Raw genomic sequence first — 26,091 nt, 5'->3', positions numbered from 1 at the left:
GCTGATCTCCCACGGAAGGCAGAGGGTTGTGGTCAGTGGTCACAGCCAGTCCTTGCAGCTGACTGGCCTGGGTAAATCCTTCCCATTGACCTGCCAACAGCAACCAAGGCCCAACTCCAAGAGGAGGGTGTACTCAGCCCATGTAAAGGGCACATCTGCAGTACCCAGCTTGGGTGATAGGGGAAGCTGTGCCACTGAACCCTACAGGACACCTACTACCACATTAGGCCACACTACCAAAACAGAATCAAGAGTCAAAGCAGCTCTAGGGGCAAGGAGCTCAGCGCTACTGGCAGGTAGAAACAAGGTGCTGGCTGGATAAAACAAGGCGGAGGGCCGGATTCGGCCCAAGGGCCTGGTGTTTGCCACCTGTGCTCTAGGACACTCAAGGAAGAATAACCCTGCCACCCTCCGCCAGGCCAGCCCGCTCCTAGGCTGCGCCTGGAGTTCTTTCCCATCCAGAATGCCATCCATCGTCCATTGGGAAATGCAGGCGGCCGCAGCACGCTCACCCAGCATCCCAGGAAGACAGCCCAAGAGAGCTCGTTCTCTTTTTACTTCCATGCGCTCTGGAGGCCTGCAGCTTCTCAGCCAATCCCGTCCTAGACTGTGTATGGTCGCCTTGGCAAACTCCTCCCGTGGCCCCTCCCCACTTCTCTCCAGTGATCTGATCAGATCTCTGCATCACTTTGGCTGGGTCGTGCGCTCCCCAGGCCCCAAAGTGCCCACCACTCCCGCTGGCCCTACACCAGCATCCTTCAGCCGTTCACGCCATCCGCCCGGCACCCGCAGTCGTCTGGATTCCGAAGCTCTGGTCTGGCGGGGAAGAGGCGGTGGAGTGGAATGTCCTCTCAGGTGATCTGCATACGGCTGGCACGGCGTCCCCATTTCACACACGCAGAAAGTAAGGTTTAGGGAGCTTCAGTGACCTGCTTGAGGGCATTACATCTGGGCTGGACTGGAGCCCAAATCGCTGGACTCCAGGGCGCACAGCCCAGCCCCACCCTCAGAGTTCCTCCTGAGAAACAGCTCCACTGCCCTGGCAAGAACCTTGTGGCCATGGGGACCCAGAGGGGAAGTGGTGACAGGGACGGAAGACCAGACCTCCCCCAGGCTCACTCATCCGTGATGTGAGAGAGAACAAAAGCAAGAGAAAGCTGGTTGAGGGGCAGCAGCCGACAGCTCTGATTGGGACCCAGGGCCGCATCTCAAACACCAGGTCACCGGGTCTCCTCGGCTCCTGGCAGGCTCGGGCGCTCAGCCGCAGAATCTGTGAGTAGTTCTTTTGTTCTTTTATTTGGGGCTTCTTTATTGTTCCAGCAAACCTGTGTAGTTACCGTACCCCTTCCCTTCTGGGATGCAAGAAGCTGGGTGGGCCTGCCTGGGGTGAGGGACCGATGTCACGTGACGACTCCTGGGGCTTCTAAGGACCCGTCACAGGAAGGGTTAGGGCTGGTGTGGTCCTCGCCGGTGGACACGACAAGAGCCCTGTCCACCAAGGTCAGGGGACAGAAGGTGGTAATCACCAACCCACAGACGGCTTTACTGTGTGCCAGGCACTGCTCCGGGGCATTTCATCGACCGTTGACTGAATCCGCACAACCACCGCGTACAAGTACTATTATTACTCCTCGCTGTACAGAAGGGTGCTAGGCAGCTCACCTGAAGTCGCGCGGGCACTAAATGGCAGTGCTGGGCTTGCACGCAGGCACTCTGGCTCCGTGGTTTGCCCTGTAACCACCAGACACTTCTGCCTTTCAAGGCAGAGGCTCTAATAGCAGATGGGGGCCAGGAAAGATCCCCAAAAGAAGAGGGCTGGGAGAAGACTGAGATCATCTAGTGAGTCCAAGCGCCCTCATTTTACAGGTGGAGAAACTGAGGCACAGAAGGACTTGCACTCCCGACTGGGGCAGCTCAGAAGTGTAGGGTAGCCTAGTGCGCCCGAGACCCAGGAGACCAGGGGTTCCTTCTTGGAGGTTCCGTTCATGGGACAGTGGCATTTATGAGTACGCCCTGGGGTCGGCGCCCTGTGGGGGCAGACCCTGGCGCTGTCTCCCCAACCCCACGGCCTTGGGTAAGCCGCTCACTTCTCTCCCCCTCAGCTTGCGCCTCCGAGAAATTCTGCCCCAAAACATCACAGTGAGGCTTGTGGGTTGACTCAGTGACGTGGGCGCCGGGATGGGGACCTGCGCTGGGCTCAGGACGGCTGTGGTAGAGATTTGGGTCTTCACCCCACCTGTCCTTGCTGTGGGTGAGAGATGAGATGAGGCCACGGCCGCTTTTCCCTCGAATGCGTGGCATGTGGACACCTGGAGCCCCAGGGCTGAGTCGGGGGAGGGACTGGGGAGACCCTGGGAGGTGGCGCCCCAGCAACTCTGGCCCCAGCTCTGAAACCACTTTGCGGCTCCCCCGGAGGGGGCCCCCTCACCTGCCCTGGGGCCCAGCATCGATTTCTGCCAACAAAGCACATCCTCTGCCCTTTGGCTGGCTACGGATATGGAGGTGGTTGAGGGGGCACACTGGCAGCCCAGCTCGGCAGAGCAGAGCCCTTCAGTGCCAGCCTCCCCGCTCCTCACCTGGTTCCACCGCTTCATCTCACTGCCTGCTCTCAGATGTGCGTAGAAATGCTCTTTGATTCATTCTTATTGTGGCACATTTGATAGAACTCTGAGCCCTCATCTTACTGGGCTGGTGGGTGATTAAACCTCAGTGTGCGCTGAGCACCCCCCGCCCCCACCCGCACTTTCCGGCACGGAATGCTGCCTCTGAGGGTCGCACACAGAGCACAGTGTGAGCGAGGCCCCCGGTCTTCGTGGCACGCCAGCTCCTCCTAGGGTGGATGCCCTTTGTCCAAAGGGCCTTGGTCCCCTGAAGTCCAACCCGATCCACTTTCTTGGCTTGCCTGGAGTCCAGATTCTTTGTCAAGATTCAAATTCACTGTGTCTTCGGTCCAACCTCCAAGGGGTGCCACCCTGGCAACCTCCCCAGAGGACCGCCATCTCCTCAAGGCCCTTCCAGGCAACAGAGCCCAGGTCCCCAACTCTCATGGCACCGTGACCTCTGGCCCCTTACCTCTCTGGGCCATCTCTCCTCTCCCCGGCTTTGGCTCATACACGCGGGCTCCTCTCTCTCCGCCTGCCTGGGACACCAGCCTAACCTTCTCGCTGAGCTCAGGTTTTTACAAAGGACAGGAAGAAAGGCTGTCTTCGAATGGCTTCTGCTTTCTACTCTCACCCCCGCAAAAAGTCCCTGAGCCAGGAGATACGTAGGGCGCTCTTTGAAGGGAGGCGCAGCCCTAGCTCCCAGTGAAAAAAACTGAGGCCAGCAGGCGGTGGTGATTTGTGTGGAGCCCAGCTCTGTGGGCGCCCAAACCTGTGCTCTCTCCCCCGAACCCCGCAGAAGACCTAAGCCCCCTCACCAAGTAGGCAGGCAACTTTGGAAGAGTTATATCTCCTTTTCAAAACTCAGTTTCTCCAGTTCTTAAAAATGAAGCTGTAAATAGCATTACCAACCTGCCCCAAACGGGTGCTTCTTTATTTTCATAAATTAACATTTATGGAGCATTCACTACACGCCAGGGCTCTGCCAGCACCGAGAATCCCCTGGTTCAATCGGCGCTACAGCCCTCGAGGGAGATGCTGTCACTGCCCCCACTTGAGAGGTGAGAAACTGAAGCTCACACGGGCGTGCATCCGTGTGAAAGTTCACATGGCTCGCGGTGCACCGCAAAGCCAGCACACAGACCCCGGTGAGCCTGAATCCACAGTGGTGCTCTGTGGCAAGAAAGTGCTAGCATGAGATAGATGCAGGCTCGAAAAATGGCCAGCTCTCTTCCAGCAGAGCTCAGGAAAGGGTAAAACCACTCCCCCTTCCCTCCATCTCCTGAGAAGGGGGGACATCCGCAGAGCATGGTGTGTCCTGCCCCCAACCCCATGCCACAGGAAAGGAGAGCCCGAAGGCCAAGGAAAGAAAACGGCAGACAAAGGCAGATCCTCGGGGTACATGGACCAGATGGGGAGGAGCCCCCAGGCGTGGAAGGGAAGGCTGCTGGAATCCCACCCCAATGGGGAGGATGTTGGCAAGACCTCGGGGCAGAAGTAGGTTGGGTTGGGTGTCCTGTGGGTTTTGCTGTTTCCCTCCTCCCCAGCTGGCTCCCACCCCTACAGGGGAGGCCCCCAATTTTCTGCTCACAAAGCAATTAGAGGTAGCCTGCCCACCAAAGCCCCCCACCCGCCTCTCTCTGGGGATTGGAGCCACCCCGAAGTTCCTCTTTGAGAGCCACAGCTGCGTTCGTGGCGTTGCCTCTGCCAGAATTCAGTGCGTCTGCTTCGGTGCATCTCGTGGACCTGTCTGGGTCCCGGGGGACCCGGCGGAGCTGGAAGCAGGGACGGGTGTCTGCATGGGGCCATTCTTAATAATACTCACTTAATAGGTGAGGCTGCCAAGGTTCAGACACGGCAGGTCAATGGCAGCGACTAGAGTCAAATTCAGGTGTGTCCTTCCACTACTTCACCAGCTTTTCCCAACAGGTAAAGAGGTATTCCAGAAGGTTCACATCATGAGAGGATCATGGTGCCTGTTTCCATTTTTTTTTTAAGATTTTGTTTATTTATTCTCAGAGACAGGATAAGGAAGGAGAAAGAGAGGGAGAGAAACATTGATCAGTTACTTCTCACACGCCCCCAACTGAGAACCTGGCCCGTAACCCAGGCATGTGCCTTGACATGTGAACCGGTGACCTTTTGGTTCGCAAATCGGCACTCAATCCACTGAGCCACACCACCTAGGGCTCTGTTTTTTAATTGATGAATAATTATTTTACTATTTAAAAGCTATTTTTCCCAGCGTGAGAGTTTCTTAGGGTAAATAGAAGGACCAAAAGCAGCAGTTAGGGTATTATTCTAAGGGAAACCAGTCAGACAGAAAAAGGTAAATGCCATATCATTTCACTTACATGTGGAATGTGGAAAAATAAAACAGAGGAGAAACAGATCCACAGACATGGAGCACGAGCTGAGGGTTGCCTAAAGGGAGTGGACAGAGGGGGTGGGTGAAATAAAAAGTATTATTTATGTTAAGGGGAAAATATATATATTAAAAACTTGTGCATTGTGGGAGCTACTGCAGGCCCACTCAAGGTCAGTAATCCATTCCGCTCCATCTATTGAACACCCCCCACCCAGTGTACAAAGTTGGGATGGAAGGCTCCGAGGGCGTGGGGAGGACAAGACAAGGCCCCCTCCTGGGAAGGAGGGAGAACAGACCAATAAACCCACACAGGCAGCAGTGAGAAGTGACCAAGCCAATAACGGTCTCATGGCTCCTGACCTGGCTGCTTAACATTTGGCCCCTGGAGTGGCTTTGGGGGACATGTGGTCTTATCTGGGGGACATGTAATTTATACCCTTAATAAACCAATGATTGAAGACAGGAAGGAAAAGAAACTCTGCCACCCACACCGTGTATTCCCCACAACAGCCCTGGTGGAGACACTGTCACCGTTCCCATTTTACAGATGAAGACACTGAGGCTCAGGGAGGGGTGTCATCTGCCCAAGAGGCTACAGATTTAATGAGGAGCAGAGTCAGAACTCACAACTGGGACCTAGGGCTGCATCTTAAACCTGTGCAAGCGTTTCCTCCTTATCCTTCCCCGTTAGCCGCCTCTCTTCGCCGACGCAGGCGATAGAAATCCAGTCACCCTGCACGTTGGGTGGGATCGGCACGGCCACTGCAGGTCCACCACCAAACCCAGGCCAGAAGGGGTGATGTGCTTTCTTCCTCACAGCCCTACGGCCCAAGAGCCAAACAAATCCACAAATGCATGCAAATTCATTCTACTCTAGTCGGGTAGGTGGAGCGGCCATGAGGATTAGCTCCGCCGACGTCAGCCCCTTCTCCGCCTCTCCTCATGCCTCCGTGGCCTGAGTGCCCACTTATCATCAGCCTCTGTCCAGCGGTCCCTGTGACCCTGCAGCCACTTTGTCACCACTCACAGATCCTGGTGGCCTGGAGCCCCGTGAGTCAGCCACTGGCTTGTGCCAGTTTGCTCCATTACAAAGTGGGAGCGGTAGCAGCCCCTCGTCGGCTTGTCAGGAAGGGTATATGACTCAGCGTGCGGAGCGCGCGGAATGGTGCCGGACGCAGCATGCAGTGAGCACTCACTCAAACCGGCCTGCTGTCATTGTCACGGTCACCAGTGTGTTTCCAGAGCTGAGCCTCCAGGGCTCTTCACACCATCCTCGCCCATCACCCCACCTCTGCTCGGGGAACCCGCTGCATTCCGACCCCCACCCCTCTGCTGCAATGCTAGAAACAACCAGAATCAAGTTTAGAGCAGGGGTGTGGCCAAGCCAGGAGAAGGTGGAACAACCTGGAGGAGGAAAACCACAGGTGATTCAGAATATCCACCCAGAGATGAACCCTTTCTTACTCTCTGCTGTGTAGAGGAGTCACCCTGAAAAGTCCTTGTCATCGTTCAAAAGGCCTCTGTGTCCCCGTGGTTATAAAGCCTTGCTTGTCCTACAGAGAACACTGCATGGGCAGGAGAGGTGCCTACCACTTCCAGGTGTAATTTTAACAGTGTTCCCCAAACCCAACCTCACACACACAGACACACACACACACACACACACTCACACCACACACTTCCGGTGGCCAGTGGCCGAGCTGTCAGCATAGCAAGCTGCCCCGGGTAAGGGAGATCCAGACACTCTTATCAGTCATTCATACTTTAATATGACTGAGTGTCCAAAATTTTCTGTGCTGGGTTTTATTTTTTTCTAAGAGAGGAGCAGGCCTTTTTGTTGCTATTACAACAATAAAAATAAAGGGCAGAGAAATCAGAGCGATGTTCCCTGAATCGCAAAGGACTGAGCACCCTTAAGCCCCTGAACGCTGGGATCTGGTGAAGCAGGAAACAAGGGAATTTGTGTTACTTATAGTAACTATTTCAAGAGGTGCCCCAGACGGGACAGAGGTCCCCAGGAGAAGGTCACAGGAGCCACCTGAGTAGCTGGGAGCAGGAAGTGTGATGATTATGGCCTGGGCCTGGGGTCCAATGGGCTCTGCCCCTTTGTCTGACCTTGGGCAAGTCACTCATCTGCGTGCTCCTGTCTCCCTGTCTGCAAAACTGAGGCCACGGTGATAGCACTGCCCTCCCCGGCTTATTGTGGGGATAAACTGAGTTTACACGCAAGCCATTGGTATTCAGGTACCCTCCCCCCGGGCCCCTCTCCCCCAACCCCCCACATTTACCGAGGGGCAAGTTAGGCTCTAAAAATCTGTTCCTAAGCCCTTGCACCACAGGTCCTTTGAGAGGCCCTTTTGAAATAAATAAGTGTCAGACCGGCCATGCCCTTCTTGCTGCTGTGTTCCCAGCAAGCCCCCTCTCCCCCCATAAATAAGGTCAGTTGTGTCCACTCTGAAAGTCCTGAAGAGCATAACTGTCTTTGAGGATTTTTACAAACATCAGGGAGAACCCCTTCAACCAATTCATTCCACACATGCTGACGTGGCAGCTGCCCTGTGCAGCCAGAGTTCTGGGCCCTAGGGACGCAGCAGTGGGCGGCAAGGCTCTCCCTTAGAGCGGACATTTGAGAGTCCTAGCGGCCACGAGTGGTGCTGGAGGCCTTGGCTGGAAAACTGGGCCAGGGAGGAAAGGATGGCGAGCAGAGACCAGGGCAGAGATAGTTGCTCAGAGTGTTAAAGACCCCTGTGCGCCCCCCCATCTTCCATGGGCAATGTCTGGCACCAGGTGTCCCAGCAGCCTGGGTTGGAGCTCTGACCCTGCCACCTACAAGCCGTGGGACACTGGGCCAGTCCATCCATCTGAGCCTCACCCTCCTCATCTATGAGACGGTGAAACCAAGACATCCACCTGCAAAGGGCAGCGTGGAGGACAAAGGAGACAATGCAGGTAAAAAGCCCTTCAGGGTGCCTGCCACAAAGGAAGCACGAGGGCACAGTGACACATTCATTTTCTTCACATACTGTAACCACAACGATGTGTCACAACAGGTTGGGTACAGAGATGGGTGCAAACCCAGCTGCCAGACAATCAAGAGATTTGCACCCCCCCAAAGTTATTTTTATTGAAAGTGCATTGTTTCTATTAACATGTTTTAGATTTATTAAAGACATTTTTAAGTTGAGAGTTTTATCTTCTAATACAGTAATGACTGGTGGGTGTAACCCCCACCAACCGACACCCGTCAGGGCCTGAGTAACTTTGCGCTGCGGGTTGTGCAGAAACGCTGAGAGCGCCAAGTCTGAGCCGCCGCTCAGGGCTTCCTGAGCTGCTTTTCTCACGCCAGCTCTCGGGCGGCCTGGCAGCACCCACCCCCCGCCTCGTGTGGGTGGCTCATTGCGCAACTTCCAGGTTGAAAGGACCCCCTGAGATCTCGCCAAAAACCCCCTGCAGATGCTGATTTGTCTGAGGTTACCCAGCCTCCAGTTCCACCCAAAACTGGGACTGGAATCCAGATGCCCATCTCCTCGGTCCAGGGCTCTTGCCATGATGGCAGACGGACAGACAGGTGCTGACCTCCTCGCCCCCCGCTGGTGGACAAGCCATCGGGCCCCCCACACGCACACGGCTTCCCGTTCACTCAGCTCTAAAATCCCAAATGGCAACAGGATCCCCTCCCTCTGTTCTGCCAGCTCTGCCCTCCCTCCTGCCTCTCGCCTCCCTCCTCGGCCTCCCTCCTCGGCCACCCCCTCCTCCAGCCCAAAGCACAACAGAGACGACGTTGTCATTCCCATTTGTCACCAACTAGCAAGGAAGCTGGGAAGATGAGGAGAAAGGCATTATAGGTGTATGTATTCTACATGGTCTGCCTACACATACAGTCTGCCATCAATGGAGGGCTTACTGTGTGCCAGGTACTATATTAAGCATGATGCAATTCCATTCATCCTGGTGCCTCGCTCCACTGATGAGATAGTTACAACTCGTTGTTCCCATTTTACAGATGAGGAAACTGAGGAAAAGAAGCGAAGTACTTTATCTGAGGGCACAAAGCTAACACTTTGCTGAGCCAGGACTGGAACTCAGGTCTGTCTGATTCCTAAGCCCACCAGCCGGAATGGTAAATCCTTGGGGGTGAGGAAGTCAGGACTCCATCAGGTTGGGGGCAGGACTAAACTCTAGTCCAGCCAATGGTGGCCATGGCGGCAGTGGTGAGTGCAGCCAATCAGAAGAGTGGAAAAGCCAAAAGGAGAGAGAAAAGAGATGTGATTCCCCCCCACCCCGGGACTAAAGACAAAAGGTTGTGTCCACTGTTCGGGCCCCGCATCCCGCTCAGGGTCACCAAACAGCTCCTGGCCCTAGACCAACCTGACCCTATCCCAGCCCGAGGCCTCGAGTCCTGCCCCTGGCTGTGGAATTTGAGGAAAGTGACCGGCCCTCTCCAAACCTGTTTGCTCAGGGGATGCTGACCCGCCTCAGCGAATAGCCAGGAACCTTCTGTGCAAACGATCAAGTGTGAAAAAATGTGGGCATCGTTAGCACACTCTTTAACAGGGAAGTTGTAGGGGGCATGCGGTCATGGAAAAGAGGAAGAAGGTATCTGAATGCATTCAACAAAACTGCCCTGTGGGCAGATTTCAGGTCAGTGGGATAGTGTGCCGAGTGTTTGCCCGAGGTGGGAACGCCAGTGCAGGGGGAGAGGATGGATGGGGCCCGGTCTTCAGAGCCACGGACAGGAGCACAGGTTCCCAGTGCCCACGGCCAGTCTCTTCACATCCCTGGGCTCCAGTTTCCTCACCCGTGAAAGATGGAAGATAATAATACTAGCCTCACAGGGTGGTTTGGAGGCTTAAATGAGAGAACAATGCCTAGCATGCACTGTCGTTATCGGCCAATCTTTTTTTCATGTGGCAATAAGGGGCTGGAGGAGAGCAAGTGACTTCTCCATAGAACTAACTGGTGCCAGAGCGGGGGCTCATACCCTGCGTACCAGCTTCCCAACTTGGGGCCCTTTTCTTTCCACACCCTGCACACACGTTCTGCAGTTCGACCAGGCAGCCAAGCCACTGCTTAGGTTGCTTTAAATAATGATTTAATGGGCACATCAAGAATGCGAGGATTAGCTTCCCTAGTCACAGAAGAAGCAACTGAGGCTCAGAGAGTTTAAGCAACTTGCTCCAAGGTCACACAGCCTACCAGTGGCAGAGCTGGGATTTGAACCCAAGGGTTAGCGTTTCATTCCTAACCCTTGGTACTTACCCTGCCTACAGTGGAAAGAGGCCTCAGACACCAGCTGGCCCTGTTCCTCCTAGGAGGGAGGCTGGAGGTGATACAGCAGCTGAGGATGGAAGGTCCAGGGAAAATGTGAATCCAGACATCAGGCGGTGACCCTCCAGGCCTCTGGGTGGTGAATGGCCGTGAGAAGCAGGCTTGGGATGGGATCCTTCAGCCCCACGGGGCAGACCCATGGGGACGGGGTTTCAGTGACGACCAACAGACATTTGAGAGAGGAATTATAGAGGAACTTTAGTGATAATCTTTTGCCCTAATTCTGTAAATTATTCACTCTTTCCTGAAAGGAGTGGAGGTAGCCTATAGTATGAATTAGGAAGTTGAAATAAAAGCAAAGCATTTTATTTCAGAAGCCACTAAAAGGAGCAATAAGTGAACCAACCTTCAGTGACCCTGCATTGCATTGAGCTCTGAGCTTCCTGGCAGCAGAGGAAAAAGGAAACAGAAATGTGTCTGAAGAAGCTTCCTTTTTTCCCTGAGAGATGTTTGTTCATTCATTCAATAAGACAATTTTATTTATTTATTTTTAAAGATTGTATGTATTTATTTTTAGAGAGAAGGGAAAGGAGGAAGAAAGAGAGGGAGAGAAACATCCGTGCGTGAGATATTCACAGACCGGTTGTCTCTCGCATGTCCCCAGCTGGGGACCTGGCCCACAACCCAGGCATGTGCCCTGACCAACCAGAGACCTTTCAGTTCACAGGCCGGCACTCAATCCACTGAGCCATACCAGCCGAGGCTCAGGAAGGCAATTTTAAAATATTGAATTTTTCCTGATTGGTGCCAGGCCCCGTGCTCAAGGGCTGGAGATCCCAGGAGTGCATTAAAGAACCAGTTTGGAAAAACCCCCTTTGGCAGCCCTTTGCATGTCTCCCCATAGTTCTCCTGACATCAACAAACTTCTCCTGCGATTGTTATCACCAGAGAGACTTTGAGTCGCTTTCCCCACATGCTGTCCTACCTGCCAAATCCATTTCAGGTAGGACTGTCCTGGTGGTCTGTTCACAAGGTCAAAGAGCCTGGATGTGTGTGCCAGCCTCCTAGGCCATGCCTTAGCTGTGCCGCGGTGGTCCCCATCTTTTTCTGCAAGTCTGGTTGCTTGGGTCAGGAGCAGTCTGGTGAGAAGCTCACGGTCAAGCTTAGTGTGAAGGAGGACTGGGACCGATGAGCAATGTCTGCCCTGGACTTGGGAATGAGGAGTGGTGGCTCGGGGGCCATCCAATGGCCTCACTTTTCTGGGCTGAGTTGCATTTCCATAAGGTCTGCTTTGCTTAGCTCAGGCCCCCCTCACGAAAAGATCTTCACCAACGATCTCATGTGGGCTATTTTTGGTATAAAGGACAGTAGAATACAAAGAGGTGTCCACTCCCTGACCCAGATTCTAGTCTCAAAATTAGAATCTCACAGTCCAGGAAGCAAAATGAGAAATGGGCACAAATAATAGAAGGTAGATAGTGATCTGTGTAGTAGGACTCAGTGAATTTCATCCACCTGGAGAGGTAAGAACAAACCAGAGAATGCTTCCTGGAGGAGGTGGCTTTTCACATAGGCCCTGAAAAAAAAGTAGCTAAGATTTGGGCAAAGGAACATAGTCTACAACTCCAAACTCCAGCAAACTTCCTTGCAACTGCAACCAAGTGCTACCAAGCACAGAAGGCGACTAGGAAAAGAAATGTAGAATGAAGGCCCTGTGACACACCTCTCATGGCTGGACATAGTGCCAAGAGCCCAGCCTTCTAGGAAGCAGGTCAGGAGGGTCACCTTGGTCTATTACTGATGGACTGTTCATGCAGGTCAAATGGGTTTTTTTACTTTTTAATTTTTTTAGATTTTTATTTATTTATTTTTAGAGAAAGGGGAAGGGAGGGAAAAAGAGAAGGAGAGAAACATCAATGTGTGGTTGCCTCTCACATGCCCCAAACTGGGGACCTGGTCTGCAACTCAGACATGTGCCCTGACTGGGAATCAAACCAGCAACCCTTTGGTTCCCAGGCTGGGACTTAATCCACTGAGTCACACCAGCCAGGGCAAACAGGTTTTTTTTAAATGTGATGGTTCAGCCTTCATGGAGGTTAAATGTCCACCGAGGATAAGTGGAGATCTTTCCATCTCTCTGAGCTCTCAGGCAAAGGTCAGACAAGACTCAAGCACAGAATCCTGTAAGAATCCTATAAACTGACTGTTGAGGATTTCCTGCCTTTCATTAGACATGTACTATAAGCCAGGCAGAATGCCATGAATTCAGCAAACATGTAGCACTTTATCTGCACGACACTGTGATATGGGTAGCATTTCTCCAGGTTCACAGATGAATGAAACAGGTGAAGTAACTTGCCCACCGTCATACTTCCCATAAAGTACAGACCTGATTTGAATCCAGAGAGGTCTGGTTGCAAAGCCATTGGAATCCAACACAGTGAGATTCCTGGAGGAGACCTAAGAAATCACTCAGTCAACCCACCTGCTTTAAACTGCTTTAAAAAGAGAGACTTCTAGTCAAGATGGAGGTATAGGTAGATACACATGCCTTCTTGTACAACCAAAAGAAGGACAACAACAAATTTAAAAACAAAAAATAACCAGAACTGCCAGAAAATCGAACTGTATGGAAGTATGACAACCAAGGAGTTACAGAGGAAACTTTTATCCAGACCAGTAGGAGGGGCAGAGATGGGCACCCGGGGTGGAGAGGACCCACAGCAAGGCAGCAGTTGGTGGACCGGGCAAGACAGCAGCTGGCGGAGTGAGTGGTCCCACATTTAGTTGCAGATAAACTGGGAGGAACAACAGGGGAGCTAGACAGACCGTGCAATCCAGGTTTCCGGCATGGGGAAATAAAGCCTCAAAACCTCTGCCTGTAAAAATATGTGGGGGTTGAAGCAGCAGGAGAAACTCCCAGCCTCACAGGGGAGTTTGTTGGAGAGACCCAGAGGGTCCTACAACGTACACAAACCAACTCACCTGGTAATCAGCACCAGAAGAGCCCAATTTGCTTGCGGGTAGCAGAGGAAGTGACTAAAAGCTGGCAGACAGCTGAACAAGCAGCATTATTCCCTCTCGGACCCCTCCCCCCACATATAGCACCACAACACAGTGATGTGGGTTTCCCCACCCTGGGGAATACTTAAGACTCTGCCCTTACTAGGTAACAGGCGAGCCAAGACAAAGAAATATGGCCCAAGTGAAAGAACGGATCAAACTCCAGAAAAAATACAACTAAGTGATGAAGAGATAACCAGCCTATCAGATGCAGAGTTCAAAACACTGGTAATCAGGATGCTCACAGAAATGGTGGTGTGTGGTCACAAAATAGAGGGAAAAAGTGAAGGCTATGCAAAGTGAAATAAAGGAAAATGTACAGGGAACTGACAGTGAAGGGCAGGAAACCAGGACTCAAATCAACAGTTTGGAGCAGAAGGAAGAAATAAACATTCAGAACAGAATGAAGAAATAAGAATTCAAAAAAATGAGGAGAGGCTTAAAAACCTCCAGGACATCTTTAAATGTTCCAACATCCGAATCATAGGGGTGTCAGAAGGGGAAGAACAGTAGCAAGAAGTTGAAAACTTATTTAAAAACAAAATGAAGGAGAATTTCCCCAATCTGGTAAAGGAAACAGACTTCCAGGAAGTCCAGGAAGCTCAGAGAGTCCCAAAGAAGTTGGACCCAAGGAGGAACACACCAAGACACATCATAATTACATTACCTAAGATTAAAGATAAAGAAAGAATCTTTTTTCTAAAGATTTTATTTATTTATTTTTAGACAGAAGGGAAGGGAAGGAGAAAGAGAGGAAGAGAAACATCAGCGTGTGGTTGCCTCTCACGTGGCCCCCACTGGGGACCTGGCCCACAACCCAGGCACGTGCCCTGACTAGGAATCGAAATGGTGACCCTTTGGTTTGCAGCCCATGCTCAATCCACTGAGCTACACTAGCCAGGGCTAAAGAAAGAATCTTAAAAGCAGCAAGAGCAAAGGAGACAGTTAACTACAAAGGAGTTCCCATTAGACTATCAGCTGATTTCTCAAAAGAAATCTTGCAGGCAAGAAGGTGCTGGAAAGAAGTATTCCAAGTCATGAAAGGCAAGGACCTACATCCAAGATTACTCTATCCAGCAAAGCTATCATTTTGAATGGAAGGGCAAATAAAATACTTCCCAGAAAAGGTCAAGTTAAAGGAGTTCATCATTATCAAGCCCTTATTATATGAAATGTTAAAGGGGCTTATCTAAAAAAAAAGAAGATCAAAAATACAAACAATAAAATGACAACAAACTCACAACTATCAACAACTGAACCTAAAATTAAAAAAATATAAACTAAGCAAACAACTAGAACATGAACAGAATCACAGAAATGGAGATCACATGGAGGGTTGTCAGCGGGGAGGGGGAGTAGTGAGAATGCAGGAAAAGGTACAGGGAATAAGAAAAACAAATGGTAGGTGCAAAATAGACAGGGGGAGGGTAAGAACAGTATGGGAAATGGAGAAGCCAAATAACTTATATGTATGACCCATGGACATGAACTAAGGTGGGGGAGGTGGGGTACAGGGCCGAGGGGAATAAAGCAGAGAAAAAAAACAGGACAACTGTAATAACATGATCAATAAAATGTATTTAAAAATTTTTTAAAATAAACAGGAGAAAAGAAAGACCCAGAGAGGTGAAGGGACCTGCCCAAAGTCACTCCGTAGCAGAACAGGGACTGAAAAGCCGGCCTCCGCATTCACCGTCAGAGGTAAAAATAATGGCTCTTGGCCTTGAACCTCAGCTTCCTGTTGCAGCTGTATAGTAGCCTCCAGGGAAGGGACATGTTCCTTCTCACCTAACATGTCCCCGGTGCCTTCAGGCTTTAAACATAGTAGTAATGGTGGGGCCACCTGTGAGTGCGGCGTTGTTTTACTTCACAGTTTCACTTCAGGTCAGAAAAAACCCCAGTGCCCCTTTCTCTGAGCGGTTTCCACAGCCCTCCAAGTTCCCTTCGCAGACACCCAGCCCGAGTCAGGTCTCCGGGCGACGTCCCTGAACACCCATAGCAGTGTGGACCCCTTGTCTGGGAGAGGAGCGTCCGGTAGAACTGTGGCATTTTTCTTAGGTGGGGAAAGCGCTTGGTTGGTAAGTTGGTTGATTCTCTCTGAATCTTACACTTGTAGGGTATCAGGTCACAGAATGTTCCTGCATGCCTCAGTGGCTCTTAATATTTGGCCCTGCAGTGCCGTGGCACACTGATGAAAATGCCTGAGCCCTTTCCACCTAACAAATGCACGGAAATAAAGTCTTACATGCACTTTGGAAGAGACTGCCGTCCCGTCGCAGCCTACCTGTGCACTGGGTTACAAAGCCTTGGTGGAAGAACAGGACAGGTATTGTCATTGTCATTTCACAAATGAGAAAGGGGACTGAGAAAGTTGAAGGGACTTGCCCAAAGTCACGTGACAAGGCCGAGGCGGAACGAGAGCAACCGCGCAGGGCAGCACACAGCCAGTCCCTCTCCGTGCTGGGCATTCAGAGGGGGCTTTGCCCTGAGGAAGACTCTGTCTAGAAGCCAGATGCTCTGACCCCAGAAGCATGTCTGTCTGTCTGCCCAGAGGCAAGGCAGGCAGGGAGCTGGTTTTCTTGTGGCTCTGTGCATTCTGTTGTTGTCTGATGTTGTCTTTTTAGGACCTCCATCCAAATGCCCGGATTTTGTGCCCTGACCTCATTTGGACAATAGCCACAGATTGGTGGCCATGCCAGGGCTGGGGGAGGCACAAACATGGCCGCCCCCACCCCAGGCATCCCTGTTCTAGGCTGGACTCTGCACGAGTAAGCCATTCTCTGATGGGGGGAGGGGCTGTTTTCTAAGGGGAATATGAGAAGAGGGTTGGGGCAGAGGAGGGCAGCAGGGGTGCGGGGAGGAAGCTTCCAGAAGTGTCGGGGTGAAAGTGTGGGAGCTGAGAAAGGCTTACAAGCCTGTCACTCATCCGTGACCAGGGCTGAGAACTCAGTAGCTGTGTTTCCTGTGTCAGGTCAGGTGTGATCTTGCCAGCATTTAGCAAAGAACTTTCGTCTCAGGGAAATGGGCCCTGTCAGCTTGTCTGGGTAAGGTCATCTCCGCGCTTCCTGCGCAAGAGTTCTGTCTTGTGACTTAGGGGCTGTGGAATCTGGTTCCAGCTCTGCCGCTAATTCATCCCCATCGTTGGACTGTTTTCTCAGTGGTACAGTGATGGAGTTGGATTAAATCAGAGGTTTTCCATCTGTTTCTTGGAGCCTGAGAGCTCCACAAAGAAACCTGCCTGGGCTGCCTTCAAGACAGCACAGAGGTGACATGGACTCAGATGTCACCTGATTCATAAACTGGGGTTCCACCAAGTGTAAAAAGCATTCTGCTCTTGCCGTGGTCAATGTGGCTCAGTTGGTTGGAGCATCATCCCATAGACCAAAAGGTTGTGGGTTCAATTCCTGGACAGGGCACATTCCCAGGTTGCTGGTTCCATCCCCAGCCGGGGTGCGTACAAGGGGCAGCTGATTGATATCTCTCTCTCTCTCTCTCTCTCTCAGCAATGAACACATGTCCTTGCTAAGGATAAAATTTTTTTCTAGTTTTAAAAAAGCTCTCTCTAAAATTAAAAAAGCAAACAAGCTGGGTTATAATAAGGGCTGCTGTTTAGCCAGCACTTTGATGCACCAGGTATGTCATTCTTAAGCTCACGGAGAAGGTGCACTATCCCATTTAAAGATGTTCCTGTTAAAAATAATAGGTGCTTCTATGTATTATATTAATTTACTTACATTTTCACAAAAACCCATTTTACAGGTGAGAAATGGGGGAAAACAAGGCATTCGGTGTATGTTGAACAAGGCCACCCGGCTGAGATGTGAGCCTGCAGTGTGCTCCCAGCCCCATACGTGCTCACTCGGGGTCTGCTCCATTTGAGACAGCCCCTTCCAGCTAAATGGTTGCCGCGCATTGCACAGTTACTGCGCGCGCACTGTGCAGCGGGGTTTGTACAGGGCTCCGAAGACCCAGACACAGCGAAGGCTCAGTCCCCGACCTTGGCAAGCTGCGTGGCCTCTGCCAAGCGGTTTAACACCTCTCAGCCTCTGTTATGAAACGACAGTAACCACAGTTCTTATGTCACAGAGTTGTGTGGATGGTGTTTGACTGTGGCTGTGAGAAAATAGTCTGTAGAATTTAAATTACGTACACATGTTGGTCAGTGCAATCATCAGTCTGGTTGGAGACGAGACTAATTGATACAGAACCAGCTACGAGATATGCAGATAAGGCTGGGAGCTTGTGGTGTGACCGGGATCAGGAAAGACTTCCCTGGACAAAAGAGGGGCCCAGAAGGAAGGTGGGGAAGGAAGGTGAGTGCGGGAAAGGAACCTTGGGGCAAAGGTGCAGGAAAGCAGACTACCTGGGGACTGGCAAGGCGCCAGGCGAGCGGACTGCGGCTGCCCGCAGCGGCTGCGGAGGGATTTGTTCTGCCCCGGCTGTCGGTGGCGGCGATGTCCTATAAAGATGGAACACGAGACCATGTCATTTAAGGTTTTCCAGTAACCGCATTAAAAAATAAATAAAAAGAAACAGGCAAGATAAATATTTAGCCCAGTGTATCCAAAATATCATCACTGTGACTTGTAATCAATATAAAACATTATGAATGAGATATTTTACACTGCCTTTTCCATACTGTCTTTGAGATCTGATGTGTATTTTACGCTTAAGGCACATCTCATTGCAGACCGGCCACCTTGACAGCGGTGGCTACAGACAGAACTGGAGTCGAATCCCAGCGTCCAGGCTGAAATAACCAGGCCATCCTGGGCCAGGTCCAAGCGAGGACTAGCTGTCCCCAGGGTCAGGCTCTCATCTAAATATATTTTGTCTATTCATTCACTTAATCCTCCTGAACTGTCTGTAAAAGCGGGTTATCCCCATCTTACAGAGAGGGGGCCCATAGAGCTCCCTGTTCCGGAGCCGCCTTCCTCCCTAGGATGAGGGTAAGCACACCCCGGAGGCCCGAGTGAGGGGAGACTTGAAAACGCTGTGAAGGTCCCCTCACCACACACACCATGAAGCCACCATTGAGGAAGCCACAGGTCTCTCCGGCCCCAACTTCCCCTCCCTGAGCACTCGAGCCAGACAAGGTACAAAATTTAAGTGGGCACCAAAGTAATTACAATAAATTCTGGTTTGCGTGTCAATAAAAGATTCAAACTTTATTAAATAAAGTTGTGAGGTTTTCAAAAATATTTTATTTACTTACTCTTTAGAGAAGGGAAAGGAGGGAGAGGGGGAGAAAATCATCGATGTGCAAGAGATACACATCGATTGATTGCCTCTCACGCGTCCCCAGCTGAGGATCTGGCCTGCAACCCAGGCAGGTGCTCTGACTGGGAATCGAACTAGTGACCTTTCAGTTCACAGGCCAGCACTCAGCCCAGCCCACTGAGCCACACCAGCCAGGGCAAATGTTCAAATTTTATACATCCTGTTAATTAGTATAATGCCTGCTTAATCTGTCAACTTCTGAGGATGGAATGCTAAAATTACTCAAAATTCAGTTTCACTGCAGTTCGACTTCACAAACATTTATCGAGTTGCTGTTGTGTACCAGGTACTATTCTAAGCCCTTATATCCGTGGAGAAGGAGTCAGCTCGTTCACCTTATAGAACTTAAATTCCAGGGGAACAAACAGACAATGAACAATAAACATAATAAATAGGTAAATTATGTAGGGTAAATTATATATTAGAAAGTGATAAATGCTATGAAAAAAAAAAAGAGTGAAGGGGACCACAGGAGCAGGAGGGTGGTAAGCTGCAGTATTTAATAGTGCGGTAGGGTAGATCAGAGAGGTAAACCTTGAGCCCCAACTGAAGAAGGGAAGAGACTGACCTGAGCACGTGTCTAGGGAAAGAGTCCAGGCAGAGGGAACAGCCAGTGCAAGGGCTCTGCGGTAGGAGTTTGGATCCGTCAGAAGGCCAGCGTGGCTCACCTGCCTGACCAGGGGAAACGTGGTAGCACGGGGATCAGAGAGGTGATGGGGCCAGAACACATGAAACCTTCTAGACCACTGTGAGTACTTTGGATTTTACCCTGAATGGAATGGGACCTGTGCAGGGTTGGGACAGTGGTAGGATCTGACCCATTTTTAAAGGATCACTTTGGCTATTGTGTGAAATTAGGCTCAAGATGGGTCTGGCCAAAGGCAGGGAGCCCAGTTAATATGGCAGGCAACTGGGTAAGAGACAATGCCTGATTTTGAAAAGCCTGAATTAGATCAACACCTTGATTCACTTCCTAAATAAAGCCTCAACTCTGTTCATCTCTCTCTCGGCTTGTGTTACTGTCATTCACAATTTTACTCCCACTTTGTTTTTTTTTTAAAGATTTTATTTATTTATTTTTAGAGAGAGGGGAAGGGAGGGAGAAAGAAAGGGAGAGAAACATTGATGTGTGAGAGATACCTCCATCAGTTGCCTCTCATATGCCCCCTGCCGGGGACCTGGCCCACAACCCAGGCACGTGCCCTGACCGGGAATCAAACCTGCAACCTTTTCGTCCGTAGGGTGGCGCTCAACTCACTGAGCCACTCAGTGAGCCAGGGCTCCACTTTGTTTTTATACCCTCCAAATCAGTCAGTTATTATTATTATGGCCTTATACACACATTTTTAAATTTCCTTATATATTTATCAACTTACTTGTTCACAATTTGTTCTTGCCTTTCTGTTCTTCCCTCTGTGAAGAATTTCCCTCTCCTGATGACGTATCTTATAGATAGTCCTTCAGCTAAGGCCTCTTAGTGGACAATTCTATTTCTTTTTTTAAATATAGAATCTATATTATATTTTTTCCATTACCATGTAGTCCCCAATTCTATTTCTATTCCTTTATTCTGAGTGATAGTTTAGGTTTTTTCCCCTTATCTTCTGGCAACTATTGTTGCTATTGGGAAATCTGCTTCTAAATGTAATTATGATTCCTTTGCAGGTATGGCATCTTTCTGATTGCCTTTAATTTTTTCTCTTTGTCTTTGGTACTCTGGAGTTTTATTATGATATCTGTAAGTGATCTGTAAGTGTAGAATTACTTTGTTTTCAAAATTCTGCTTGGAGTTAACTGGTTGCTGAATCTGAAGAGTCACATCCAGGAGAATTCTGGACAATGCTCCACAACCGTCTCTTTGATTACTGCCTCCCCAGTGCCCGCCGCCAGTTCTGTGATTCCCTTTTGAAACTCCAGCTGGATCTATTTAAACTTTTCATTCAATCCTTCATTTCAAGTTTTCCCTCTCTTCACCTCTTTGTGCTGCATCCTGAGAAATCCCTTTGGATCTGCCTTCCAGATCAATGCCTTTCAACCAACGTTTGGTGCTCTTTAACCTGCCCTTAAGGGTTTCCTTTTTCAATGACTTTGTTTTTCACTTCCAACGTTAAACTTGATTCTTTTTCACGTCTGCCCAGTCACTCATTATGTATTCAAGTTTTTGATTCCTTACTGTTTAATAATATTAAACATTTTTAAAAGATTTTATTTATTTAGGCCCTGGATGGTGTGACTCAGTGGATTGGGTGCCGGCCTATGAACTGAAAGATTTTATTTGTTTTTAGAGATGGAGAGAGGGAGACATCCATGTGTGAGTGCCTCTCGCACGCCCCCTACTGGGCACCTGGCCTGCAAGCAGGCATGTGCTCTGACTGGGAATCCAACTGCAAACCCTTTGGTTTGCAGGTCAGCACTCAATCCACTGAGCCACACCGGCCAGGTCTAATATTAAACATTTTGATAACCTATACCCAAGAATTATATGAAGTTCCTGGGAGTCTAATTCTACTGTCTGATATTTCTGCTAATTCTCGTTCATGTTTCCTTATGCGTTTTGTAATTTTGCATTGTGAGCTCAAATTCCATAGGCCTTTATATAGGGTCTTTATGTATATATTGTGGAAATCTTGTGTGACCTGGATAGAAATTATATTCCTCTAGAGAAATGTCGAGTTTGTTTTGTAATAATGATATCTAATAATGTCCCATATAATATTTGGGTGATTTATTTTTTCTCAATATTTAGAATATACTTATACTAAAAAATGACTCATTACCTAACATTCAAATTTATCCGGACTCCTGTACTTTATCTGGCAACCCTACTGGTGCGAAGCCAAAGTCTTGTCTCCCATCTCTAAATAGTCGTTTAAACTTTAGCCACTTACTTACCAAAAGTGGCAAACAAAAAAACAAAACACCAGTGCAAAAAAGCAACAACAAAACCCCTCCACCGTATCCTTCTAGAGTTCATTTTTTCTTGGTTTTGATTTCCTCTTGATTTTTGACCATTGGAAATTTACCTTACTTTCAGAGGGAAGTCTGAGGATTAGTCTTTTTGAAAACAAAAGGCCGAAAAGTTTGCAGGCCACTTCTGCTTCTTGAGTTCCCACACACCTCTCCTAAGGCAACCAGTACAGACCTAGTGCCCCGTTAGAATGGAGAAAAGGCGAGACAGAGAGGAACAAAATACAAATTGCTATTTTAACACATCCATCTCCACAGATAAAAGGTTGGCTAGGGTCAGTGATCCTGTGAGGTCCTAATTGTGCCGGCTGAAAAAAACTCATTTCTTCTTCTTGTTGTACCCCAGTAAAGACTCCTTGGCAAGCCCAGCAGAATCTGAAGGACTCGCTCCATGGAGAGCTGCTCAGCGACGAAGGCAGCCAACAGCTCCAAGAACGGCTCGGACTTCAACCCCATGAAGGATTACATGATTCTGAGCAGACAGCAACAGATCGCCGTCGCGGTGCTGTGCACCCCCCTGGGCCTGCTGAGCGCCCTGGAGAACCTGGCTGTGCTCTACCTGATCCTGTCCTCCCGCCGGCTCCGCAGGAAGCCCTCATACCTGTTCATTAGCAGTTTGGCTGGGGCTGACTTCCTGGCCAGTGTGGTCTTTGCCTGTAACTTTGTGAATTTCCACGTCTTTCAAGGCATGGATTCCAAGGCTGTCTTTCTGCTGAAGATCGGGAGCGTGACCATGACCTTCACAGCCTCTGTAGGCAGCCTGCTGCTGACCGCCATTGACCGCTACTTCTGTCTGCATGACCCACCTGCATACAAAGCCCTAGTCACCCGTGGGAGGGCACTGGTGACCCTGGGCATCATGTGGGTCTTCTCAGCACTGGTCTCCTACCTGCCCCTCATGGGGTGGACTTGCTGTCCCAGTCCCTGCTCTGAGCTTTTCCCTCTGATCCCCAATAACTATCTGCTGGGCTGGCTCCTGTTCATCGCCTTCCTCTTCTCTGGCATCTTCTATACCTATGGGCACGTCCTCTGGAAGGCCCATCATCACGTAGCCAGCCTGGCTGAGCACCAGGATAGGCAGGGGTCAAGAATGGATGGGATGAGGCTGGATATGAGATTGGCCAAGACGCTGGGGGTGGTGCTGGCCGTTCTTTTCATATGCTGGTTCCCAGCACTAACCCTCATGGCCTACAGTCTGGCCAGCACTCTAAGTGACGAGGTCAAGAAGGTCTTTGCCTTTTGTTCCTTGCTTTGCCTTGTCAACTCCCTGGTCAACCCCATCATCTATGCCCTGCGGAGTAAGGAGATCCGTTCCTCTGCCTGCCACTGCCTGGCCTACTGGAAGAAGCACCTGACAGGCCACAGGATGGAAGAAAAAGAGGTCTCAAGGTACTCAGTCACTGACACAGAGGCTGATATGAAAAACACCCCGTGGTCAGATTCTAGGGTTCTGTCTTCTCTGGTTGCTGATGAGGCCTCTTTCATAGTTTTGAACAAATCAGGTCAGAAATCATTTCACTCCCTGGAAGAGAGAGAGCAGTCTTAACCCTCTCATCTCACTGGAACCAGTCCCAGAGGCCTGAACACTTAAACTTCTTTGCTGGTGAGTGTTGGCACCAACCCCTGGAGGGTAGCCTGGTCATGCCTGTCTGTGCACAGTCTGCTGGACAGCTATGTCCTGTGAGGAGTGGCTCGGTGGACAGGAGGACAGACGCCTGGTACAGGCTCAGTGCACATCAGGTCAGGAAAGTCTTCTCAACAAGATGGCCGAGTGCCCACATTCTCCAGAGACCACAAGACCCAGAGGGAGCCTTGAAGCTCAGCAATGAGGGGCTCGGAGAAAATTTGAGAAGAATGGCTTATTCTCCTGGGATCTCAGGGTATGGATGGATGGATGGCCAGCTCTTGTTCCTGCTTAGTTGTCGGGGCCTTCTTGGTTGTGGGTCACCCTTGTCCACCGGGGACCTTTTTAGGTCACCCTACCCTACTGAGGACCAAAAACCGTGATGTGATGAAAACTACGGGTGTTGGTCCACCTCGTTCAGAAGTAACCGATAGCCCTCCAGTTAAAGGCGTCTTGTTATTAGGGTGATCGCCCTTCTCGACCACTGATAATCCCCACTCACAGCTGTGTGACCCCTTAGGTCTCTGGGGAATATGGAGGCTGGGATCACTGTAGACAGAATCTTCAGAGAATGTTATTGGCCATGTGAAGTGCTATTTGGTGGCACCACTGGAAGCAGGCAATGTCCCAGTCTAACCCACCTCCAAGAAAAGGAAGACATTCACAAAGATTTTATACATCCCTCAACTCACTCTCATTTCAAGCCTTTTGTCTCCTCCATGCCTCTAGGACAAATAAGAAACAGAGCAAGGAGGAAGGGGGGGAGTTCCTTTACTATGTGCTAAGCACAGGGCTGACAGCCCATGCTCCATTATCTCCAGAAAGATTACAGCCCCAGTGCTTTTGAAGATCCCAGGACACTGTATTTTACATATCAGGGAGGCCTCAAAACAGTAGGCAAGAGAAATTGTTGGTGGCGGCCAGATTGCGGGAATTCTAATGCAATTATTTGGGACCAAAGACAGAATAAAAAGAAAGAAATGATTAAATACATCTTCATTTAATACTTTGTAAGACAAGGTGTCCACTATTCATTCACTCTTTCCCCCATCTCCTAAATGCACGCCAGGGTGTGTGCCAGGTCCTGGGTGTTCATGAATAAGACTCTGCCCCTGTCTCATGGGGTTGACGTTCTCCATTCTGGTGGGGAGAGAGCCAATAAATGAATAAGTAATTGCGGGCAGTACAATGAAAGGTATCGCGTCAGCATCAAGTGATAGGGATTAATTGAGGCAGGAAAGACCTACTAGGTGCTCTTGAGTCTTTACTATGTGCCAGGCACTGGGCTAAGTGCTATTTTTTTTAAAGAAATATTTTATTTATTTGTTCTTAAAGAGAGGGGAAGAGAGGAAGAAAGAGAGGGAGAGAAACATCGATATGAGAGAATCATCGATCAGTTGTCTCCCACATGCACCCAGGCACTGAACCTGCACCCCAGGCATGTGCCGGACCAGGAATCAAACCAGTGACCTTTCACTTTGTGGAGTGACACCCAACCCACTGATCCACACCGGTCAGAGCATGGGCTATGTACTTTTAAGTGAGGCATTTCACTTGGTCTTTACAATAACCTGACGAAGGTGGTTTGGTAGCCTCATTTTACAGACGAGGAAACCGCTAAGAGGCAAAATCACTTGCCTGAGGCCACATTGCTAATACGCACCCAAAGCTGGGGTTTCTGTCTGACTCCAAAGCCTACCCTCCTGACCACTAACCTCTTGACCTCGCTCAGTCAAATTCGATTTGATTAGAAGTAATGTTCAACTCTGTAACCTCACATTTACAGATTGCACCCTGGCTGGTCTGGCTCACTGGGTTGAGTGCCGGCCTGTGAACCAAAGGGTCACTGGATTGATTCCCAGTCAGGGCACATGCCTGGGTTGAGGACCAGGTCCCCAGTAGGGGATGTGCCAGAGGCAACCACACACTGATGTTTCTCTCCCTCTCTTTCTCCTTCCCTTCCCCACTCTCTAAAAATAATAAATAAAATATTTTTAAAAGGTTATAGATTGCTGCAACCTTAAATCATCATTATTTCTCAATATACTGCTTTTTATGCCCTGTATTACTTTCCTGTAACCATTTTCCATAAACTGAGTGCCTTAAAGCAACAGAAGTTTATTCTTTACAGTTCTAGAGACTAGAAGTCCAAAATCAAGGTGTTCACAGGACCATCCTCCCTCCAGAGGTTCAAGGGGAGGATCTTCTCTTGTCTCTTCCAACTTCTGGCAGCTCCTGGTGTTCCTTGGTTTGTGGCAACATAACTCTGACCTCTGCCTTCATCTTCTCATGGCCTCCGTACCCCCTTTGTCTCTTGGGTCTTCTTCTTTTTTTATATAAAGATTTTATTTACTTATTTTTAGAGAGAGGGGAAAGGAAGGAGAAAGAAAGGGAGAGAAACATCAATGTATGGTTGCCTCTCACACGTCCCCTATGGGGGACCTGGCCTGCAACCCAGGCATGTGCCCCAAGTGGGAATCGAACTGGTGACCCTTTGGTTTGCAGCCCATGCTCAATACACTGAGCTACACCAGCCCAGGCACTTGGGTCTTCTTTTAAGGACACCAATCATTGGATTAAGGCACTTCCTAATCCAGTATGATCTCATTTAATTAAGCAAATTGCATCTACGAAGACTTTGTTTCCAAATAAGGCAACATTCACACGTTCTGGGTGAACATGAAGTTCTAGGGGACACTATTGAACATAGTTGAAATGGCATAATTTTTTAAAGGTAAATTTTTGGTTATTTAAATTTGGGGCATGTGTTTCTTTATTCATTGGTGGGTTCTTTTTTTTTTTTATTTTAGCAAAGGAAATTCCCAAATGCATGGCATAAATTGATACTCAGTTAATATTTCTTTAATAAACACAGAATTTACAGTCCTGGCTGGTGTGGTTCAGTGGATTGAGTGCCAGCC

At 49.7% G+C, this 26,091-nt stretch overlaps 1 protein-coding gene across 4 annotated transcripts; it reads left to right on the top strand.

The window, feature by feature from the left end:
• The first annotated feature begins 687 nt into the window (after positions 1 to 687).
• CNR2 (cannabinoid receptor 2) lies at positions 688 to 24,174 on the top strand. 4 transcript variants are annotated; one of them, XM_045859345.1, is made up of 4 exons: positions 688 to 1,272; positions 14,904 to 15,000; positions 15,416 to 15,625; positions 21,893 to 24,174. In XM_045859345.1, exon 4 carries the CDS (start codon positions 21,938 to 21,940, stop codon positions 23,090 to 23,092), a length of 1,155 nt encoding a protein of 384 aa, XP_045715301.1. In that variant the 5' UTR covers positions 688 to 1,272; positions 14,904 to 15,000; positions 15,416 to 15,625; positions 21,893 to 21,937; the 3' UTR covers positions 23,093 to 24,174. The 4 variants fall into 4 exon arrangements, with proteins under 4 accessions (XP_045715301.1, XP_045715303.1, XP_045715300.1 ...); XM_045859344.1 differs by lacking the exon at positions 15,416 to 15,625 and having other exon boundaries at positions 690 to 1,272; XM_045859347.1 differs by lacking the exons at positions 14,904 to 15,000; positions 15,416 to 15,625 and having other exon boundaries at positions 689 to 1,272.
• The last annotated feature ends 1,917 nt before the right edge of the window (positions 24,175 to 26,091 follow it).

The sequence above is a fragment of the Phyllostomus hastatus genome, unplaced genomic scaffold, assembly GCF_019186645.2.
Source record: "Phyllostomus hastatus isolate PE091 unplaced genomic scaffold, TTU_PhHast_1.1 phas_scaffold_182, whole genome shotgun sequence".
Classification (NCBI taxonomy): Eukaryota; Metazoa; Chordata; class Mammalia; order Chiroptera; family Phyllostomidae; genus Phyllostomus; species Phyllostomus hastatus.
The sequence above is the reverse complement of the archived record's forward strand: the minus strand, read 5'-3'. Positions and strand labels throughout refer to the sequence as shown.

Excerpts from the sequence above, each read along its gene's own strand:
- CNR2 (XM_045859345.1), top strand. The coding sequence starts at position 21,938 with ATGGAGAGCTGCTCAGCGACGAAGGCAGCCAACAGCTCCAAGAACGGC.